This window comes from Bison bison, unplaced genomic scaffold (genome assembly GCF_000754665.1).
Source record: "Bison bison bison isolate TAMUID 2011002044 unplaced genomic scaffold, Bison_UMD1.0 scf7180017864040, whole genome shotgun sequence".
In the NCBI taxonomy this organism is placed as follows: domain Eukaryota; kingdom Metazoa; phylum Chordata; class Mammalia; order Artiodactyla; family Bovidae; genus Bison; species Bison bison.
The window spans coordinates 5,932,522-5,954,703 of record NW_011494612.1 but is presented as its reverse complement, the minus strand read 5'-3'; the positions used below and the strand labels follow the sequence as shown (position 1 = coordinate 5,954,703).

At 40.2% G+C, this 22,182-nt stretch overlaps 2 protein-coding genes across 4 annotated transcripts in view; both read right to left on the bottom strand.

Annotated features, from left to right (window-relative positions):
- The window catches only part of FNDC3B (fibronectin type III domain containing 3B), a 359,396-nt gene that overhangs the window by 319,266 nt on the left and 17,948 nt on the right, over positions 1-22,182 (bottom strand). Inside the window, exon 2 of one of the 3 annotated variants that reach the window (XM_010835258.1) lies at positions 19,507-22,177. The exons of the other annotated variants lie outside the window; for them this stretch is intronic. The gene's annotated coding sequence lies outside the window, so the exon portion shown is untranslated. The remainder of the gene's footprint in view (positions 1-19,506; positions 22,178-22,182) is intronic. 3 annotated transcript variants of the gene reach the window in all.
- Positions 9,590-17,533, bottom strand: LOC104985204 (mpv17-like protein 2). The gene has a single exon (XM_010835261.1). The coding sequence runs from the start codon at positions 14,798-14,800 to the stop codon at positions 14,138-14,140; it is 663 nt and encodes a 220-aa protein (XP_010833563.1). The 5' UTR covers positions 14,801-17,533; the 3' UTR covers positions 9,590-14,137.

Below are 22,182 nucleotides of genomic sequence, written 5' to 3'. Positions count from 1 at the left end.
CAAAGGAGAACAGCAGATATGGAAGGAGGCAGAGACCTGCTCAGGACTTCACCAGGTCTGAGGGCCTTGCAGCTCCTACAACTCAATACAGATTTCACCCCAGTCAGCGAAGGACATGGGATACTGAGGCCTCATTTCAGATTCTAACCATATAGTTTAACAACATGACACTTTTAGTTCTTAATATAAGAAACTAGTCATTTCTTCCTAATTCTACTACCTAGAATTAGGTAGTAGATGTTGATTTAACAAATGTCAATCCTGGCCAAGAGTCTACAGCACACAATTTCTACAGGTATCTCAAAGATTGTTAAAATACCTACCTCAGAGCTTAACCAAAAAAGTGGGGAGGGGTAGTCTGTGTTATCCCCTGTATGGGTGTGTCAAGAGACGGTCAGGCAAACACATTCCCAAGGCAATCGTGTGACACTCACCAGGAGAACACCCTATAAAAGGCTGCCTTACAGGACCCTCTAGAACTTTAATGTGAACTATCTCCCCCTCATTTTAGGAAATGCTCCTCAACCCAGTGAGCACAAGAAGGACGCCTGGGTGGCAGCCGGCAGAAAGCTACATTAAAGTCAAAAGCATTTTGTGCAGATTGCCTTCAACCAAAGGCACCAGGGTTTTCATCTGCTGCAAACCAAATGCTTCAGTATTTTTAAATATTTACCTCAATCAACCTTGTTTCAAAGAAACCAGGATGAAGAGACGAGGTAGACTTCTTCACAATCTAAAATGCACCATTTCCAAACAAACAACAAGTGAATACTTTCTACAGACGTTGTCATACTAGTCAAATGGTTCCTCTAGCCTTCTTCTCATGCACATGGACCTACCTTCCATTAGTGGACACCTGTGCTCGTCTTCCCAAACCCCAATATTTCATTGGCATGGCAATATTACAGAATTACAGTATTACAATATACAATATAACAGAATTACAGTAAGATAGTACGTGCTGAGAGAGGGTATCACAAGGCAGACAGACTGAAACCATGATCACAGAACACCAGCCAATCTGATCACATGGACCACAGGCTTGTCTAACTCAACGAAACTAACCCATGCTGTGTAGGGCCACCCAAGACAGCCAGGTCATGGTGGAGAGGTCTGACAGAATGTGGTCCACTGGAGAAGGGAATGGCAAACCACTTCAGTATTCTTGCCTTGAGAACCCCGTGAACAGTATGAAAAGGCAAGAAGATAGGACACTGAAAGATGAACTCTCTAGGTCAGTAGGTGCCCAATATGCTAGTGGAGATCAGTGGAGAAATAACTCCAGAAAGAATGAAGGGACAGAGCCAAAGCAAAAACAACACCCAGTTGCAGTCCATGGGGTTGCAAAGAGTCGGACACGACTGAGCGACTGAACTGAACTGAATTACAGAATAGCTACTTTCACAGATCTTAAGTACACAGGGAGCGTACATTTTAAGAATTAGTATAAAGTGTCACCTCATGCTAAGGAATGTCAAGTGGAAGTTCACAAAGAGCTTAAAATAGATCTGATTTGCATGTTTGCCTGAAATCATCTAATTAGACATGTTCTTTTCTGTGTATTTTGTTTAGATTACTATTTTTGATTTTGAGGCATCATTTTACTCTGAAGATGAAAATATGACTTTAAGGTGACTTTAATACAAGTTGTCCAAATACTTTTTCAGTCCACCTTTGAGAACTCAATACTAGGCAGCTTACAAAGTATTCAAGTTTTCTTCTTGGCGGGGGTGGGGTGGGGGGAATGAAGCATCTCTATAGTGAGAGTCTTTCTACATGAGATCATAGTAAAGAATTCATTAATTCTCTCTCGGACAAGTACACTGGAGGCCAACATCTTTGTTCAGAGAAGGGAGACAGCATTCATCAATTAAGGGCAGTATTGTTCTAGGGCTTTGTTTATAAATCCAGCATACATCGCCATCTGTTAACTTAGAAAGTTTTAATTGATATTTATGTAGTTCAGAATAAAGTAAAGGAAGAGGCCTGTGTGAAAATGCCACCCCATAAACATTTTCACACCCTGGATCAATACAATACTATTCTGACTGAGTTAATGTCATGTTGAAGGCTTGCTCCCATGCTCTTTCTCTAAACTTTAGTTTCTCAAGTTAGAAATATATTTACAGTCTTCTACAAAAATTCCTAATTTGTTAATTTTTCAAATGGGAAGAAGAAATTCTGACTAAAGGTGAATAAATTGCAACTTCACCTATGCAGTTTTTCTTAACTCTCCAGATTCCTTATGTTACATTCAACTTAGAACAGACATGATCTTTTTTACCACTCCATTTCTGTCTACTTCAAATTCTAGGTCTCCAAGTATTTGTTCTTCATTTTATTTACCTATAATCATATTCAAGGTGTACTTAAATGGCTTGATCACCAGTTAATACACAGCTTCGTATATGCAGATTTTAACTCGAATACAAACTTTGAGGACAAGAATCACATTTTTACTCATTTCATCCATTCAAAGCTCTTCCCCACTGACCCCCATCCTGAATAAATTACTTTATATACAGCAGACATTTTAGTTAACTTTTTAACTATAAACTAAATTTGTCCATGCCAAAGTCACTCTAGAAATAGTTACAATTTTATTTAAAAATACTTCATTGTCCCCCCAAATTAAAGACCCCTCTTGATGTCTTTGTGACATGAATGGAATTCGCAGGCTTTCATCAATATTAAAGAAGCGTTCAATGTTCCTAAAGCCACTCTGAAACTCATCAAAAATAAGTCAGTATCCTTGTGCTTTGATACCCTTTTAAAACTCTCTAATTTTGACTTAATTTTTTTGTTTTAGAGAATTAACATTTTTTAAAGCTTCATACATATACTGCCTCCCTAGAAGTGAACGTTTCAACTTTGCCGAGATGTGCACTCAAGTTGAAAGGCAGGAAGAGCTCGCAATTCAGAAGGGAAATACCTAACAAGCATGCAACAGCCATAAAAGACCACATGCAACTGGGCACTGAAGGAGAGCTCTATGGGCAAGGGCCTGGCTGCAATTCACCCTCACACTCCTAGCAGGCAGCACCATTCTCTACAACCATGCTCTCTGAAAGCAAAGACTGGGGTGCTGCTCCCTGTTGTATCCCCAAACACCAAGAAGAGTCCTAACACAGAGCAGCGTTCAGTAAATGTGTGGAATAAATATTTGTAGAAAAAAATGTGTGACACAGAGTAGACATTAGTAGGAAAGGAAGTAGAAGGAAGGATTGGCATAGTTGAAATTTTATTTTGAGACTGTACTTCCTGTGTTCACCATGATTTTAAGAGTGACACAAACTCTAAATATCTAGGGACAACTGACCAGGACGGTGGTGAGTCAAAACATCAAATCACACAAGGAAAAGCTCTGAACACTGGGGACCTGCAGCTGCGGAAGAGAAGGTAGTACTAAAGGCAGACGAGCTGGCTAGAGCTGAGTCTGAGGGGTTGTCACATGAAAGAAGAAAACGAACTTGTTCTAGGGTTGCTGTGGAGTTGCATGTTTTGAACTATGGCGCATATAACCAATTTAGTGGGTCACTGGCATTCCTTTAGGTAAAACAGAATAGTATAGAATTGGGTCACAAAGATTAAAGGCAAAGTATTGATTCGATTCTGGTATATATATTTAAAATTTTCGTGTATTTACTGGACTATCAGGCAAAATGTATCTCAACATGCATGCCAGTCAAAATTTGTGGAAAAACAGTGCCCAGTTTTCACCATGATAATTTGGGTTCAATATAAACATGAGAGATGTTCAACAACAACAAAAAAATTAACTGATTACTTCTTAAACTGTTAGTGAATAGTCAAAGGAATCAAGAACTTGATTAACCATGATAGTAAAATACCCAAAATCAAACTGGTAGGTAGGGGGCAGAACCAGGCCTAGAAGCCAGTCCCCAGAGCCCCCTAGTCTAACTGCCTTGTAGTGGATCACAGTGCCTCTGGCACAGGCTGCTGACCACGTGTCAAGATGTCACATACAGGCGTCTTGACACTGGTTGGAACAAAAGAGATGACCACCTTGGTGGAGATAGATGAAAATCTTTGATGAGGGGCTTCCCTGATGGCTCAGTGGTAAAGAATTCGCCTGTCAGTGCAGGAGACAGGTTCAGTCCCTGGTCTGGGAAGATCCCACGTGCCTCGGAACAACTAAGCCCACGCACCACAACTACAGAGGCCCAAGCACCCTAGAGCCTGCGCTCCACAAGAGAAGCCACCACGATGAGAAGCCCACGCGCTGCTACTCAAGAAAGCCCACATGCAGCAACAGAGATCCAACACAGCCAAAAATAAAATATTTTTTTTAATCTTTGATGTAAAATTACAAATACTGTTCTTATCTTTTGATGGTCAGATCTATAAATTTTCAGGCTAATGAGATAATGCAGACTTCATCTACATATATGTCATTATTCAAAGAGCTCAGGACTTGAAACATGACCAAAAGCATTAAGGAAAAATTAAAACAAAGCCCTCTTCTTTTGAAGTTTTAGAAGACACAAAGACAAGAAAAAAATACCATTTTGACAAAGAAAGTGTTCGATAACCCTTAACTAAAAGAAGAAATACCACCTTGAGAAGTTACAAAACTTAAAAAAATCTCTGAAATTGGAATGCCCCTTGCCATGTTTTCCCGAGACCTGTTCATACAATTCCCTACCAGTCCAGTCCCACACACAAACCCTCCACCTTCCTTTCATAAGAGAACAAAATGACTCCTTATAGCAAACCCCTCAGGAAACAACCCACTAACTTCCATAAAAAAACAGCAACAAACATTTAATGTCTATATTAGTTCATGTTTTTAAGTCACTGTCCAAGTTTTAGAGGCCTATCTGTCCCTGTATTTCTTTCAGGTCCCCCGGTGGCTCAGCGGTAAAGAATTCCCCTGCAATGCAGGAGACACAGGTTCGATCCTTAGGTCGGGAAGATCCCCTGGAGGAGGGCATGGCAACCCACTCCAGTATTCTCGCCTGCAGAATCCCAGGGACAGGGGAGCCTGGCGGACTACAGTCCATGGGGTCACAAAGTTAAACACGATCAAGCACGCACACATAGAATAACACAGTTTGGGGCAGTCTTTCCCTCTTTCTCTTCACTAACGTGGTAAGAAAAAACCCATAGGTTTCCCCAAGATAAGCAGTGGGGAAGTAATGGAATTATCAGTTTCTCTAATGCTTTATTAAAATTAAGAAGTTAAAAAAAAAAGTTCAAATAGTGGTGACTGGATCATGATTCAGTACACGTACACAGAATCACAAAAACTTTCACACATGCAAAGCAAGAAACTTTTGTTATTGGAAGAAAGTTGGCAGGACAGGGTGAACAGTTTAATACTGATGACAACATCAATTATGTCAGATCTCGATCTGCAATAAGCTAGCTGTAGGTCCCCAACTGGTAATCAATCATGTGACTGTGGCCACTAATGGATTTGAGTCCTGCCAAGTTTCACATGCCCCTAGTTACAAACCAGCTTCCTTTCCATGTGTCTTAAAACAGGCTTAAATTGCCCTCTTTCCCCTCCCCCCATGCCCCCAGCCTTTGAAGCATGTCTCATGCTACAAAGCAGCAAAATTAAGATCCTGCGACGTCCTCCACCATGAAATCATCCTTTATAGCTGGGAGGCAGGATTTCATAGCCACAAGCAACAAATTTCATCAACTCTAAGACAAATTACTCAAATGAAGAAGCACAAAGGGCTGCTCTTAAAAATAATTAATATGATGTCTTTACATTAGGAAAGTTTAACTTTGTGCTACTTTTTCCTTTTTTAGAAAAGTTCAAGCCTCAATTGTCACCAAGTCCTTGGTACAGGCTGCTCTAGGAGTGAACTCAGACTGATCAGATGTACATGAGCACACATGTTTCTGAGTTATGGGATCCACAGGATTTGTAGGGAACTAGATTTGAATACTGGCCTGGTGGACTTTTGGAACTGCTGCTACTTCTTGCACAGCAAGAAGGCCACCTCAGTGTCGGTTACAAGAGTCACAGGCTACAGTGCAGCACCAGTACATCCTCAACCGTATAAAGGCATCTCTCAGGATAGACACCTACTTTCGATTAAGTGACCAGAAAAACAGAATCCGATATACGTCAGAATTGGAGATGACTGTATTTCAAATCATCTTCTGCAAGGTCCCAACCAAAGAAAGTTTTCATCCAGCGTCATCATTCTGTGATACAACCCCTGCTTGAAGATGTAATGTAACATCATCCTAAGTTCATGTCAGAAGGCCTGGCTTCCAGTTTGTATGGGTCATACAGTAAGGAAAGAGGCCAGGAGGGGAAAAGCATGAAAGGAAAGGAAATTTTACTTCTCCGATCTAAAATAACAAGAGTTTCTCAGTGAAGAGGACACAAAACAGTCAGCAAACTTAGTTAAGCTATAGAAGCATTGACCCATCGAAAGGCCAACTCAGTTCTAAAGATTCAGTGAAAAAGGTTAACTCCAGAACATACTGTATAGTCACCTGCATGAGAAAAACTCATTTCAAGTGCCTTTAGGTAATGTTCACCTGCTCCTAAGTGTAAATGGAGAGTTTACTGGCAACAAGGCAGTTAGAGTAAACATGAGGCCTCACTCATCATAGCCACCTTTCATTCTACAATTAAACCATAATTCTCCTTTCAAGAAGCCAAATCATTCTCTAGTGATATGTGGTTTCCCATCCTGAAAGAAGTTTACGAAGTGGAGATGTCAAAGTTCACAGCAATTAAATGATTTGCCCAACTTCAGTTAGAAGCTGAAGCCAGGAACCCAGTGAGCTTCAATACTTTTTGCCTTCCAATTCCAATCCACTTTCACATCCAGTCCTGGTTCTCTACATCCTAACTTTGCTACATTTGAGAATTACAAATAAAAACTGAGCCGACAGGACCTGTTGAAAACACCCCATGGCCATGCAAATTCCCCATGTTTGATAGGAACTTCTCTCCACACAAACTTTTCTAAGCAGACTTCCAGATCCAGCATGTGGCTGACTTTTAGCACCTGGCTACAGTACTCCAGGTCCTTCACTTAAATGCTAATGATAACAGTTAAACCCCATAAACAAAGAAAATGTCTGTTTTAGAACTGCTAAATGAGGGGACTGCAGACATGTTTAATTATGTCTGCCGGGTGGCTAAGGTCCAAAACCCACCACCATCTGGAGACTTAATCTTGCCTGCATTTCAGATCCCCACCATTCCCGATGGAAACAACCACTCTGGCCCTTTTCATCAACATAAAGAAAAGATTAAAATAATTAGGTTTAAGTGCCTCATAAAGGCTTAGATGAAAGCACATTATAGGAGGTATGATTTATCAACTAAATCATAGTTTATGTGGTCTCATTTGAGATGAAACCTGGCTTCATTACCACTGAGTTTTCTTGCTTTATTTTCTTATATGGGAGCTCTGTCAACACAATTCTACTGGGGCAGGCTGGAGGAGAAAATGAGCTAAATACTTGCTTCTTCAGGGCTGCTTTTGGTCCGCAAAGGCCATTTTACTATTTTATCATTACTCCTTGATGTTAAGCTTGACCAAGGAGCTGGACTCATTACAAAGCAAGAACTTCCCTCCAAGGCTAAAAAGCAAAAGGAATGTCAAAGCAATTTTTGCTACATAGCAATTAACAAGGGGATGCCTCCAGACACGGTAGGCTGATGTTATGTTGGTGATCAAACAGCATCTTGTCGTCAGGCATTAAGGTTTTAAACATTCAATTATCTCATTTGTAAAAATATTTTCACTCTCATTAAAATCATTACTATTTAATGATACAACCATTATGGTTGTACCCTAATGAGGTGGAGATACTGACAGTCATAAAATGTCAAGATGTTGTCATTACCCCAGAAAAATGCAAACTATAAATTCTCCCAGGTTTCTTGGACTCTTAAAACTGCAATGTCCCTTACAGAAGTTACCTGTGACTATTTAAGTTAATTCAACAAATGCGGTGAAAAGTTTTGTTCCTTAGTTACCTTAGCCACATCTCAAGTGTTCAGTGTAATTAATGGTTATCCTACTGGATAATGTAGACAGAATATTTCCATCATATCACAAAGTTCTATTGAACAGGACTTCTCTAAAATGTCATACTCTCATTGATGAAAAGGCAACAAATTTTCCATAGGAACTAGTTATTTATTTCGTTTTATAAGCCAAGTGGGGCACTGGAGCATAATTGTTCAGATCCTGCACTCTGGAGCCCAACTCCTGGATTCTAAGCCAGGCTCAACCACTTACTAGCTCTGGATGAGGACCAGTTACTTACCCTCTCCATGCCTCAGTTTCCTATCTATAAAACAAGGATAATTACAACACCTATCCTCATAGGAGTGTGGTAAGGATTAAATGAGTTAGTTAAGTGCTCAGAACGGCAAGCACTAAGCAAATATTTGCTCTTATTAAGCCCTAAGTATGCTTCAAGGCCTTAAAAATGCTCATAGCCTTTTCCTCGTCGCCTTTTCTAGTTAAGGAGTATTATTTTGTTCCTTTTCGTACATGTGACAGCCTGTAAAGCCAGTCTCCATGCTAAAAGATAAAATTCACTGACCACCTTTCATAAAGTCGGATCTTCACCTTGAAAGGTTAATTTTATTACTTATCTTAAATTTAATTAATCAGTTAACTGACTGTATGTATGTATAAATCAGGTTAGTCTTTTCAAATAAGGTTAAATCCACAGCATTATGGTATGTAAATATACACACTTAAAGATAACTGAGCCCATAAATTCATTCACTTGAACTATAAAACCTTCAGAATTCTCTTTGTCAACCATCTCCAACTAGCAAATATGTTCCTTGAATAGAAACCTGCTATCAAAGTTATATTCAACTTATAGAAAATTCCAAATCAGTAGTCTAAATTAATGAATGCATAAGCTTATAATACACTAAAATTCAGTCTGTTTGAAACAGCTGGGAAACATAAACATTGAAAAGATATAAAACTGAAGAGCATTATGATTCTGCACTAAAGTTTGAAAGCTTCTGAAACACAGTAATTTTTTTAATAAAAAAATTCAGTCTGAAAAATAAGCTCATTTTTAACACTAATGAACACTCCTTGTTTATTACTATGAATAACTTTTTGCCTGTTTCAGAAAAAAAAAAAGTTTGTCAGAGAAAATATAAGCAACTTGAAAAGCACTGGTAAGTTAGAAATTTTATAATATCAACCAATTTATATAGCAAAAATTCCAATATTTTATTTGGCGAACTTTAAATTAGAAAAAAAATATTCTTCCAAAAGAACTTACCTAAAGAAAAACACACATACACACACACACACACACACACACACACAAATATTTAGAGATTAAATGATAAGAGGTCTGGGGTTTGCTTCAAATCGTACATCAGAGAGTGAAAAATGCGTAAAGACCAAGTCAGTCTGACCATGAGTTGACAGATGTTGAAGGTGGGTGACAAGAACACAGGAGCCCACTACTATTCTCTACTTTTGTAGTACGTGTTGAAATTTTTCATAAAAAAAAGTAAAGTCACTCAGTTGTGTCCGACTCTTTGCGACCCCATGGACTGTAGCCTACCAGGCTCCCTTCATGAGATTTTCCAGGCAAGAGCACTGAAGTGGGTTACCATTTCCTTCTCCAATATTTTTCATAATTACCATGTTTAAAAAACAAACTCACCTAAATATAAGGGGGTTTTGACTTAAAGTGAAAGGTAAAGGTTAAAGGTCATAAATGTGCACCAGTTTCTTAGTCCACCACCAGAGTGCTACAATTCTGCTTTTCCCCTACCCTCATCAGCCACTACAGGGTGTAGAATTTATGATTATCTCACAAACTGTATGCCCAGAGGAGTGCTAATTTTTTCATGTGACTTGTTCTTGGATTTTGTTTGTCTCTTTCTTCACCAATTCCACAAAAAGAAAACCAGAAGGTAAATTAGCTAACACACTCCAGAAATAGCCAAGAGTCTTATTTTAATGCCATAATTCTTGACTCCAAGATGTGCCTTTTTTTTTAAAGGCTATCAAGAGGCTGCATTCTGTTGCTGTATCCCAGTTTAATAATAGAACATCTAAAATTACACAATTATGGTAACTTGAGTGATTTCTAATTTTATTCTCCATTTTTATAAAAATGAATGTCAAAATATTCTAATAATAAGAGTCTGGGAAAATGTGAGCACAATGAAAATATTTTAATGTTCATAGTTTTAATAAGTGAAGATGTGCACCTACAGATTTTCAGTTAGAGGTGTGCCAATTTTGAGACAATAAAATGCAATGAGGGAAAAAGGGAGAGGGAATCAAGAAATCGGAATTATTGCCTGATTTTCCCTTCATTTGCTGAGGCGCCCTTAGGAAAGGGGCACACTTTCAGATTAGGTTTTCTTATCTCTAAACTGAGACAATCCTCACTGGGTTCACATCATAGGGTCCTGTGTAAATGACTCCAAAATACGTAGAAAACTGCTTTTTAAATAAAGTGCTATTTAAATAAAAGTCAAGCACTCATAAACTACTTAAGTAGCCCCTCTAAAAATGGCTTCAGGCTATTCCCCTTAGAATTCGAAAGGGAAAAACAGCCAATAAATGAAGAGGACTAAAGGGAACTGTCAGTCGGATTCCACAATGTCCTTCTGGTAAAGGTGAAACCTGAGCCACCTGGCCAGAGTATCCAGGCACTGCTAGGTGAGGCTACCAAGGTGCTGTGAACGGGAGCTAAAGATCAGAAACTGAGGTGGGCCAATCCAATCAAAGGCACATAATGATGACTTATTACAATTCATTAATTCCCTGAAGGTATCAACCTTTGCTTAATAGTGATAAATCCTGTATCTGCTTGCTCTAGCCACATAAAAGCCAGCAAACATCTCTGAAAAACATTTTGCTTAGTAACATAAAATGAATAAATAAATACAAAGGAAATTCCAATTCTCATTAAGATACACAAACCTGTCAACTTCAAGTGGAAGGAGCAGCCAACAGCAAGGCCAGCGTTACCCTCCCACCAACAGCAAATCGTAATAGGCAGGTACCAAGTCAGGGAGGCCAACAGTGAGGTTTCTCAACAAAAGCACAAGAGGTTGACCCAAGTAAATATAAGAGGAATAAAGTAATACGTAACACGGAGAAGACTGACAGAGGAATATGCCTTTTCAGGGAGAAGATATTATACCCTCTCCTATCCCACATACTGCCTGGGTCCCGATCTTGATGCCACAACTTACTAGACTTTTAACTCCAAGCAAGTAGCTTGCTCTCTCAGTGCCTCAGTTTCTTCATCCACAAAATAAATATAATATCCTCATGAAGCTGTGAGGATTAAATGAAGAAATGCACATAAAGCACTTAAAAGAGCTCACATGGTAAGCATTCAATATTATTATTATTGCTAAACATTTTTACTCTTGCTATAAATGAGTACTCCTCAAAACACACTGTCGCCCAGATACTTGATCAATGGTTTGAAAGGAAAGAACCCATTCTAATTCACATAAAGTGTTTGAGGAAACAGAACTGATGAGTACTATGGGAGCTGTGCTCAGGCCAGTCAATCACTGACTTATTTTCTTCTTCCGTGGGCTTCCTTCCTCAGGGGCATAGCATCAGCCCTGAGCCTGGAGATATAAAAGGGGAACCTACTATCCGTCCAGAGGAGCCCAAAGCCTGAGTCCAGCAGGGAGGAGACAGGTGGCTAATGACAAAGCACAAGAACCTGAAAAGAGCAATGGGGGCTGTGGAATAGGTTCCAATAAGACAGGTCTGAGTATGAAGAACGGTAGAGCTAAAATCTACACAGCCGCCATATACCTGAGAGGAGGCGCCCCGGGCAATGGGAACACAGGTAGGCGAGGACACTGAGCAGCGTGACTTCTGGTGTTCCTGGAGCACGTGGGCACAAGGGCAGTGGGAGAAGATGCCCTGTACGTTCTCTGCTCTCCGGAGCCTTTGGGTTAGAATACCACACTGCACAACCTGAAACAGTGGCAACACCACACCCTCTGTGTGAAGATCTTTCAACAAATATTCTATAGTTAATTCTCAGAGGAAGGCTCTTCCAAACGAATGGCAAAGAGAAACCTGAAATATATTCAGTAAGTCATGAGGATAAGTAGTAGGGAAAATTACTGGTAACCCAGATCTGAAAGTCAGTTCTGTAGTACTAACTCCTGGACCTTAAGGCCCTAAGAAGATACAAACTTCTACAGACTCTTTCTAGGTCTCTTAAGTAATTTTTTTTCAAGGATGATGACATTTCACTCCCCTGATACAGACACAATGACCGTACCAAAAATCCACTAAAGACTCTTTCATATAAGAGACTCTTGATGTAATTGTAGCTTTATGACTCATGGTAATTGGGGTTTTTTTTAACGTAGAAAACACTAAAAAATGTATCTTTCTTGTATGATCTTTTATAAAATAATAGATAATGTTTCTTTCATAATTGTAATAAAGCAACAACAAGAAAGCCTACTCTGTTGCCTTTGTGCAAGTGTAAAAGCCTCAGAGATCAGATTTAAATTAGACTGGACTAACCCCACCTCCACTCCACTTTGATCCTTTTTCATCACAAAGGCAGCAAGACTTCAAAAAGCACATCAACCAGAACGAGATGTTCTGCAGTTTAGGACGCAATCCCAAAAGAACTCGTGAAGTAATTATAGTACCATATAATATGTATAGAAAAATAATATTGTCTGAACACTATCTGAACAGTGGAGATTTTAAAGGAAGACAAAATAATGAAGCAGAATAACAGCCTAGAGGAGGATTCTGGAAGCTCCTGGAAGACTGCTGGGGAAAGAAACTGCTGATTAAGTCTTAGGTCTACACAGGGAAGTACCTATTTGTGAAGAACACAAGTTCTTTACATTTTTCAATAAAAGTGCTTCAAAACAGCCATCTATCATCAAGCACCTAGACAATCAACTAAGAGTACAAGAGTCAAAATTATAGGGTTTTCAATTTATATACCAACATCTCAAAATAGATAAAAATTCCTTTCTGGGGTATGCAACTTAATGTCACTTCCCCATGTGCTGGATTTTCTTCGAAGACATAAAAATTTTGTTAATGTTCTTCAAACTCACCAAGTTACTCAATAACCACAAGGGTAACCGAAAGCAGTGTGGGAGAGCAGCAGCCTGTAGGTTTAGGTCTTAATCTAAGCCTTGTGACCAAGCTTTACTAAAAGGCTCAGCTTGAACAAGGCCCAAGTTTCCCATAGGAAAATGAGCTTTATTTCCTGAAGCCTGCAGTCACCTCTAACCTGAAGGGGCAGGAGACTTGTAATAAATTTCTCCAAAATTGTATGTGAGCAGGTAGCCAGAGTTACCTGGTTATTCCTTGAGCCTATTATTATCGCTCTGAATCTGTTTTCTCATCTAGAAAATAGGAATCACATCATTCCCCTTCCAAGGTTGAGATGAAGGCACATAAGGTCATGGGTAGAAATTAAGTGTTAGTGTCCAGAAAAGCAAAGTCTGGGAACTGCTATTAACACCATAACCTTCCCCCTGCTCATCTCCCCAAGCCCCACCTCCCACCCACACTGGACATCTACACTTCACCATTGCCCAACTGACCACAGAATCATGGGGAAGCATGAGAAAAGATGCAGTAATGCCCAGCTCCCATCAGAGATGGGCCAATTGACTGAGGAAGGCCACTAAACAGCAGTTGTGGGCTAACAGCCAGTTTATCAGAGGAGCACATGCAATCCAAATGAAGCTTCTGACCCCCATTTCTTTTTTTTTTTTCAATTACAAAGAGAATTTAATGGTACTTCCATACTCCATGACTAGAGGATAAGACTGGAGGCTCCAAATTCTGGGGCCCGGATCCAAGCAGATGGGCGATATCCCCCACCTTGGTCCCAGCGCCCAGCCTACAGCAGTGTTGAGGGCTTGGTGCTAGCTGGCTGGCTGAGACCCCAGAGCTGAGGATGGCCCATCACGAGTCACTTGAAGCTGTCCCAGAAAGGCTGAGGTACAACTGTCCATCTTCATGGTTGTATTCCAGAGGCAGAAACTGAGGCCTGGCAGTGGGCTTGGCAGGGGCAGCCCAAGCAGATGCCCAGAAGTCAGGGTGCGGCTAGGACTTGGCCTAGGAGTCGGTTCCCCTTTCTGCCCAGGTGGCTGGTCAGCGGCAGCTCAGTCAGTCTTGCCTTGCTGTCTGGCATCTGGGGGCTCAGTCTGTATGGTGCCCAGGGCCACACAGCCTGGGGGTGTCAGAGGGCCTGGGATCCGGTATTTCAGGTAGGAGAGGTAGGTGTCCCACCCTAGCGTCAGGCCGTTGATGTAGGTGATTCGGAACTGGGGGGGCACGAAGAGGAAATTCACCAGCTGCGCAGCAGGCCACACACACCAGTCAGCCTTGTAGAATTCCCAGAACTTGTCCCGCAGCTCCTGACAGCTCTTGTCCAGGGTCTGGCCCTCCAGGCAGCCAAAGCCCAAGAAGTACCAGACGCCAAGCATAGGAGAGGCCACCAGTTGGTCAATGAGGACCTTCTTGAGGACGTTTGGGAGGCCAGGGAAGCCAGATGCAGGGAACAGGCAGTCCAGCCAGAGATACCAATAGTGCAGGAAGGGGCCCATGCTGCAGCCGACTGCAAACATGCTCACTGAGCGCCGCGGGTCGAACTTCTGGCCGGGCCGGGCGCGAATCTCCCAGGTCTGGCGCGCCCCATCCCCAGCCGCCATGAGAACGCCGCATCCCAGGGTGTTGGTGACGAGCAACGCACGGCCTTGGAACAGGGGCTGACCCGCAGCCCAAAGGCCGCGCAGCCAGCGCCAGCTGCCGGGCGGCATCGTCATTTCAAATTTTGACCCCCATTTTGACCCCCATTTTGACCCCCATTTCAAAATCAGTTAGAATGGTCTTGGTATATCCAATTCTTCATGCGGCCTTTGTAAATACTAAGTACCAGAGGTACAGAGGTTAACAAAGCAACTCTATGGATCACATGCCATACCTCTACATCCCCATCAAGAACAAAGGTTTTCCAAGTATTAGACTCCATAAGTCCAAAGCAGTATTTTCCTCCTCTTACTCCCTCAGGTTAAAAAAGAAATGGAAAGACTGTGCAGAGGGATCAAGGGGGAAGTCCCTGTTCTAATATAAACATGGCAAGCACAACTCTATCACTGCAATATACTCTTTGACTTCAGCACAAAACTCTTTTCTGACCATCTGGAGCAGCTCTAGGCAGGAGGCCAAAACTTTGTAATTCCTTTTCAAAGTAAATGACAGATCAGTAACTGCCACGTTGCTAATGCATAGCCAAAAGGGAGCACCTCTACTCCTACTCAACGCTCCCTGGAGTTTTACGCATGTAGTAAAAACAAAGTGCTTCCAAATAAATCTGCCCACTTATCAATATTCCAAACTGAACAGCGATCATGTCACTTCTGAACAAGGTGGCAGTTTCTCGGATGTGATCCTATCACCCTATCTCACAGGCAGGAAGCAGGACCTTCCTCAAATTTCACTAAAAAGAGGCTTTTCTGATCTAGAGTGAAATTTATATGTGTTCATTTACATTTCAGTTTGCCAAGAATGAGACATGGAAGTCCACCAGAAATTTTAGGAGTCTGTCCCTACAGTGCCTGAGATGTCTGGTAAGTTTGCAATAAATTTGAAGTCACATAACACAGAGGGCAACAGGGGCCATGAATGGTGATCTTGGTGGAGAATTTTTAAAATCCCATTGAACAGCAGGATCACTTTCTTTGTTTATCCAATAAAGCAAATGGAGAGCCTACTTACGTGCCAGGTACATACAGTGACAATGAATGAAAATCAAAGTTCCCATTATCTCTGCCATAAATATGAATCTGAAAAGTTCCAACTTCACGCAACATATCACTGATAATAAAAGCCACTTGAAAGCTCACAGGTTTAAATTTAGTGAGCTTTCTCTGGAGCACAAGAAGAAAGATGTCAACCAGCAATGGCTACAGATTCCCTACAAATACTTAATTTTTTAATTTATTAAATTTTCATTTAATAAAAATCTTTTTCCAGATTTCAAAGACATGAAAGTTATCTCTGAAGTCACAATTTCCACTGAAGAACTATCTTCTCTTTTTAAGTAAAACATTTTAAAACTGAACAATCTGAAATTTTATCTGGTAGCAGACTTTCTTACAAAGATAAGTTAAAAGGAATTTTACAGATGAGCAAATAGTAGCTAAGCTCTGATTACAAAATTAAACTGCAGACAGAGTACAAATAAAAAAGCCTAAAAAGGGGAATGATGGTTCTCCCCTTCTGATGAACTCTTCCTTGAGGATGAATTCACAGATTGAGAAAAGAGAGCTAGAGAAGTCATTAGAGGTCATCCCATTCTGATTTTACCCAGTTCACCTTTTAGAGAAGCTGTTTTGTTTGCCTTCAAAGCCTCATGTAATCATTACTAAATTAATGGTATCTGAGTGTCTGGAGCCAATTCCAAATGCAATGCTTGTGTCCTACCCGGAGCTTAGGGAAGAGATGGGAGATCTTATCAGGTACCTTCCCAGGGAATTCACACCCTGGTAAAAACAGGATAGCAGAAACCCCAGATTCCTCAGCACAGGAATGTGTAAGGATTCTTTGTCCTTAGCCTTTTGGAATAGAAGAGAAAGAGAAGTGAATGCTGACAGAACTACCTTTCCTAAAGGGTTTAAGAAGCTCAAGTACAAATTCCAAGGCAGGTTTCACCATCAAAGGAAACTGCTGAGAGGAAAGAAGTAGAAGAGGAATCAACTGAAAGATTCTGAACCAGAAGAAAAGGTACAAGCAAAAGCAGGACTTTTCGAAGACGGCGGTGAGTCGGTAAATGGCAAAACAAACAGACCATAAGGAAAGATTACATTTTAAAGAACTGCGGAACATGTGAAGAAAAAAATGGGGAAAATCTACAAAAATTAAGGCTTGCTTCCAAAGTTCTTAAAAAAAAAAAGTATTTATCAAGGAAGAAAGCAAAAGACACAAGCAAACAGGGAATGGCAATGGGCCATTCAAAAGAGAAATCTTAAGGAGTTACGAGAGTAAACGTGACTTTGCAGCAGCAGCTCATACAGCAAAAAGAGCACTTCTTTAAAGGAATCAGACAGCTCACGTTTTAAAGAGAGAAACTATGCCCAAATTCACTTAATTCATTTTCTTTTCAATGTGACCTCTATTAGTTATTTCCTTACTTAAGATCATATTTTCTCTCAGTGATATATGGACTACAGGAAATAACAAAAGTCAAAATAAGAGGAGGATAAATGAATGAATAGGTAGGCAAAGTCTGAAAAGTACTTAGAAGTACTATACAAAAAAAGGGGGGGAGCTCTGCTCAAACTGCAAATTATCAATCAGAATGCTTAAAGAAATATCAAACATGAACCTCCCTGGAGGTCCAGTGGTTAGGACTTTGGCTTCTAGTGCAGGAGATGAGAGTTCCACCCCTGGTGGGAAAGCAAAGATCCCACAGGACTCACAGTCAAAAAACCAAAGCATAAAACAGAAGCAGAATTGTAACACATTCAATAAAGACTTTAAAAAATGGTCCATATTAAAAAAAAAACTAAAAAAAAAATCATCAAATGGTGATAAAGAGAAAAGTTCTACTTTCAGGAAGGAGAAAAGCAGGAGATAACTGGGGTTCTGAGAGACAGGTACCAGGCAGGAGTAAGGGAGTGAGGAGAAGAAACAACCTGCCAACCCCAGAAAAGAAAAACAACAAATTTCCAAACAGCCTGCAAGGGAGGATATGGAAGAGAGAGAAAAGAAAGGCTGACTCTTCCTGGTAAAGCCAACAGGGAACCAGCTTCAGGACACCTCCTTTTTAGCAGGCATAAGAAACTGTTAAGGAAGGAAAACTGCACAGACTTAATCTCACAATCAGCCTGATGACCTCATGCATCCACTTTCCTCAATATCCCTAAACAGGCAGCCATTCTGATAGCAAAAATCATAATTTATTTTACCTAAGTATACCCCAGTAACCTGGCTTATGTATCATCTGTAAGCTTCCGGATCCAAATAGTTAATTCTGCAGAAAAAGATCAGAGACTTCTTTGGTTCCTTGCTCCAACTTAGTTAAGATTGTGTAACTTGTACAAACATAACCATTTCCTGCCCACTGAACAAAGCAATTAATGGACTGGGCACAGTTTCTGAGATGATTTAAGGGAAGAAATCAGCCAGGCCATGTCTCACTGCAATTCATTTTAAGAAAACAAGACACAGGAAAATATAGATTATCATTATTTTGATGAAATAGCAGTCATTCTTTATATAACTTTCCTCCCACAAACTGACTATAAATGACACTCTGGGAAAGGAATTTGCTTCAAAGTGGCTCTAAGATAATATTTCTACCATCTTATACCTTCAATTCATCATTAGAAAGCATGTGTAGACTGGCATTTTGGAAGGAAAAATAAAAACTGATAAAGTTTATGAGTTTAGAAACATCCAGCATTAATGTAACACGGACTCTACAGAAGAAGAAGTATCAAAGAAAAAAGGAAGAGAAAGAGGAAGAAAAGCAGTCTTGGCTCCCAATGACTTCCCAGGGCTGGGTCCAAGACCTCACGAGGTCCAAGCACACTGCCCTCGTTTCCAGTGACTCCAACCTTTTTCGGGGCGGGGCGGGGGGGCGGCGGGGGTGGGGGGGCGGCAGTGGACTTGAGCTAGTTTGAGTGTTTCTGTTACTTGCAAAACAAATAGTTCTTCACTATCACTGGACATTCAAAATTTTTCAATCTTCACTTATTTTCAGGTATCAGTTATTTTAAATTGAAAATTCCATATTTCTTCCAAGAATTGGAACAGAGTTTTCAAACTGAAATCAAACAAATTTTCTCCTGGTTCAAACACATGTTATATCAGTGTCAAAACAACATTGTTTTGCTCAGTAATTAAGCCATTTATTCAATAACTTACTAAGCACTTGTTGTCTGCCACTGCACAGAGAGAAAAGGAAAGACATGGTACCTGTCGTCATGGAATTTCTGTAACAGTGGACATCTAAGGGGAATCGGCAGCCTCCTTGCTCCACATATCGCTACACTGGCCTCAGTCAAACACACACACACTAGTTCTAACTGAACTGAAGGCTCTCTAAGTTTCAGGTACTGGTTCATGCAGCTCATCAGTTCCTACAACCTTCTACTGCTAAGGGAGAAATGAAAAGTGTGGGGTGGGCCACGAGAATTTTCTCTCACCAATGTGGGCAGTCAGCCTCATCACCAGGGAGGAAAGCCTGAGTGTGGATTTAACTCATCAGTTCAGTTCAGTCGTTCAGTCACGTCCAACTTTTTACGACCCCATGGACTGCAGTACTCCAGGCTTCCCTGTCCATCACCAACTCCCAGAGCTTGCTCAAACTCATGTCCATCGAGTCCATGATGCCATCCAACCGTCTCATCCTCTGTTGTCCCCCTCTGGTACTCTTCCTGACCTTCACCACTACCAATTCTTCTCTGAAGGCACCTACAAGTGTGAAAACAGCACTACCACCTCCTACCCCGGGACAAGGGCTCACCAACATCCACAAGAAGAATCATTTCAACTGAAATGTATCCTCTTCCATCGCTTATACTTATTCAGAGGTTTACAAGATTGAGTCATGAGAATCCTGAGAGAACATCAGAGAACTCAGTGTCAACTGGTTCTCTATGACAGTTCACTATGAGAGTTCCCTCTTCATGATGGAACAACAGTCTGCAAAAAAAACAAGTATTTAGTAAACACCAGTTTGAGGCCCAGGCCCTTTCACAGCTAACAGGAGCTGACTACCTGGTTAAATCTTCACATTCTTGCTATTCCAAGTATGTATTCCTTAAAGTTGAAGGCTGGAAAATTTAGGTCAAAAGATGCCTAACTGGTTTGAAACATTTCAAAACAAAGGCTCTCAGTAACTAAACCACTCAAAAGAACAACCCTAGGAATAAATGATACACACCCTCTATTCCTCTAAAGGTTTTAATTCACTGGACGATGGATAAACATCCTTATACGCAATCATCCGGTCAGCATCCTGGAAAAAATATCGTTAAGCTACAGGTTAAGTAAGTTTATACAGGCTATCAGGTATAGTGTTTTCAATGATTACTTTTCCATGGCAAAAGATGAATTGCATTACTGACTTAGAAAAATAAATAATAACGCCTAACTTGTATCTCTGCCCTGATTTCTTGCCAAACTTAAATACACCAGATATACTTCAAATAGTTTAACCAGTCTATAACAGATCCCAGCCAGCCAGTTAACAATCCATACAAACATTTCAAACTTAAATTCCCAATCAAATAAATTTTTAGATCAAGACATCTGACTCCCAGTATCACATAAAATTTTCCAAAGCCCTTTAAATTGTTTTTATGTGTAAGTTTCAAATTCCCCACACCATGGGGTGCAATTCCTGTCATGAGTCTCAAGGAAGACTAATCTCAGAAGTGTCAAAAAAAAAAAAACCCACCGGGACCCTTACAACAGAAAAGGCTACTAGAAAGTACCATTTCTTTTAAAAATGAAATATAAATTTGGATTTTAAAAAGTCCCCCCAAATATGTACCACACAATGTGCTCGTGCCAAAATATCAAAACACACATATATCATGATTAGCTACAAAAACTGAGGATCCCATGCTTTACTTCTTCTTATACTGATGGTGACAAACAAATGAGGAAAATAAACGTTATGAAAAATGTTCACAATGACAACCTGAAGCAAAACGTCAGAGGCAAAATGCTCACCACTAGAGGCAAACTGCTAAAAGTCTAGGAATTAAGACAAAAGGACGATATTCATAAAAGCTCCCTTGACTCACTGGTCTTTTGCTATGCTGATATTAGAAACAAACTCCTTTCGAAATTAGCATTTCAGGAAACAAAGAAAAAACTCTTAAGTGTACAGTCAGTGCAAAGCAAACACAAGGACCTGAAGTAACCCAAGAAGACCGGTTCCATACGAATTACAGATCCATTAAAACAGAAGGGCTTCTTTTACCTTCTCTGGACACAAAGACTGAAACGCTTGCTCTTCTAGTACTGGCTACTCCTGTGATTTTAAACAAGTCCCTTCAACTTAAGGGACTCTTCATTATGTATTTCCTGGGAAAACCTGACATTGTCTTAGAAAAATGAATTATATACCAACTGAGAATCTGGAACAGAGCATCCCAATAAATCAAATATCAAAATGGTAATAAAGATATTCTGATTCATTAAAAAATGTAAAGATATAGGAGGAATATCATCAACCTGCTTTAAAAAAAAAAAAAAAACACACTTTTTAAAAGATTTCATTTTTAAGCAAAGGACATGAATCAGTGAAAACCAAGAAAGCCAATGCAACCAAGATTAGTCAATGCAACCCTGAAAGGCAAGGAGAGGCTCACTTTCTCTGTAACATTACCTAATACCAATTTTTTTCTTCCTGCTGTTGATACTAACAGAGTAACTGATTGCCCTAATGAATATACAAATTTCTCCAAAATGAATGTTGGTTTTGAAAAGCAAATCAATCTTAAAAACAACTAACCCAGCAAGTTTCCAGCAGCCAGTGGGATATGTGAGAACTGTGCAGTCTGCAAAAATGTGGTAAAAAATCCAGAACTGAGCCAGTTCTGACAATATTCAGAAAGATTTTCTACACACATAACCTGTATACAAGTCCATTCATGATTTCAATGTACATACATTCCTATAATTGAGATTAAAAACATCAAGTTCTTTTTTTAACAACACTCTTCTTATTCCAGTCCCCCAATCAACCTCTATGCAGCACTGCATGATTTTTTTTTTCCTCCTCCTAGCTAGTTAGAAAATTAAATTTTCTTCATTTCCAGCCAGGGGCCACTCAAACAAATCTAATGGGTGTAGACAGCATTTCCTGCTTACTGCAAGAAAATAATAGGATTGCCATTATTAACATGGCCTGGGGCATACACTGAGGTGGGGCACCGAAGGAACTGACCTTTCATTTTCATCAGTTAGCCTGCAATGACTGCCAGATTTTTGTTTTTGTTTTGTTTTTTTAAAGTGGTGAAGGTTGTTTTTTTCCCCCAACATTAATGTCTAACACTGGCTCATTCACTCCCATGGAGCAACACAGACTCCAGTCCCTATTATCCTTCCCATTCAACTGTGTTTATGTCTAAGACAACCTGCCAGTACACAACTAGCTAAAATTCAGGTTTTTCTTCTTTTATGTTTT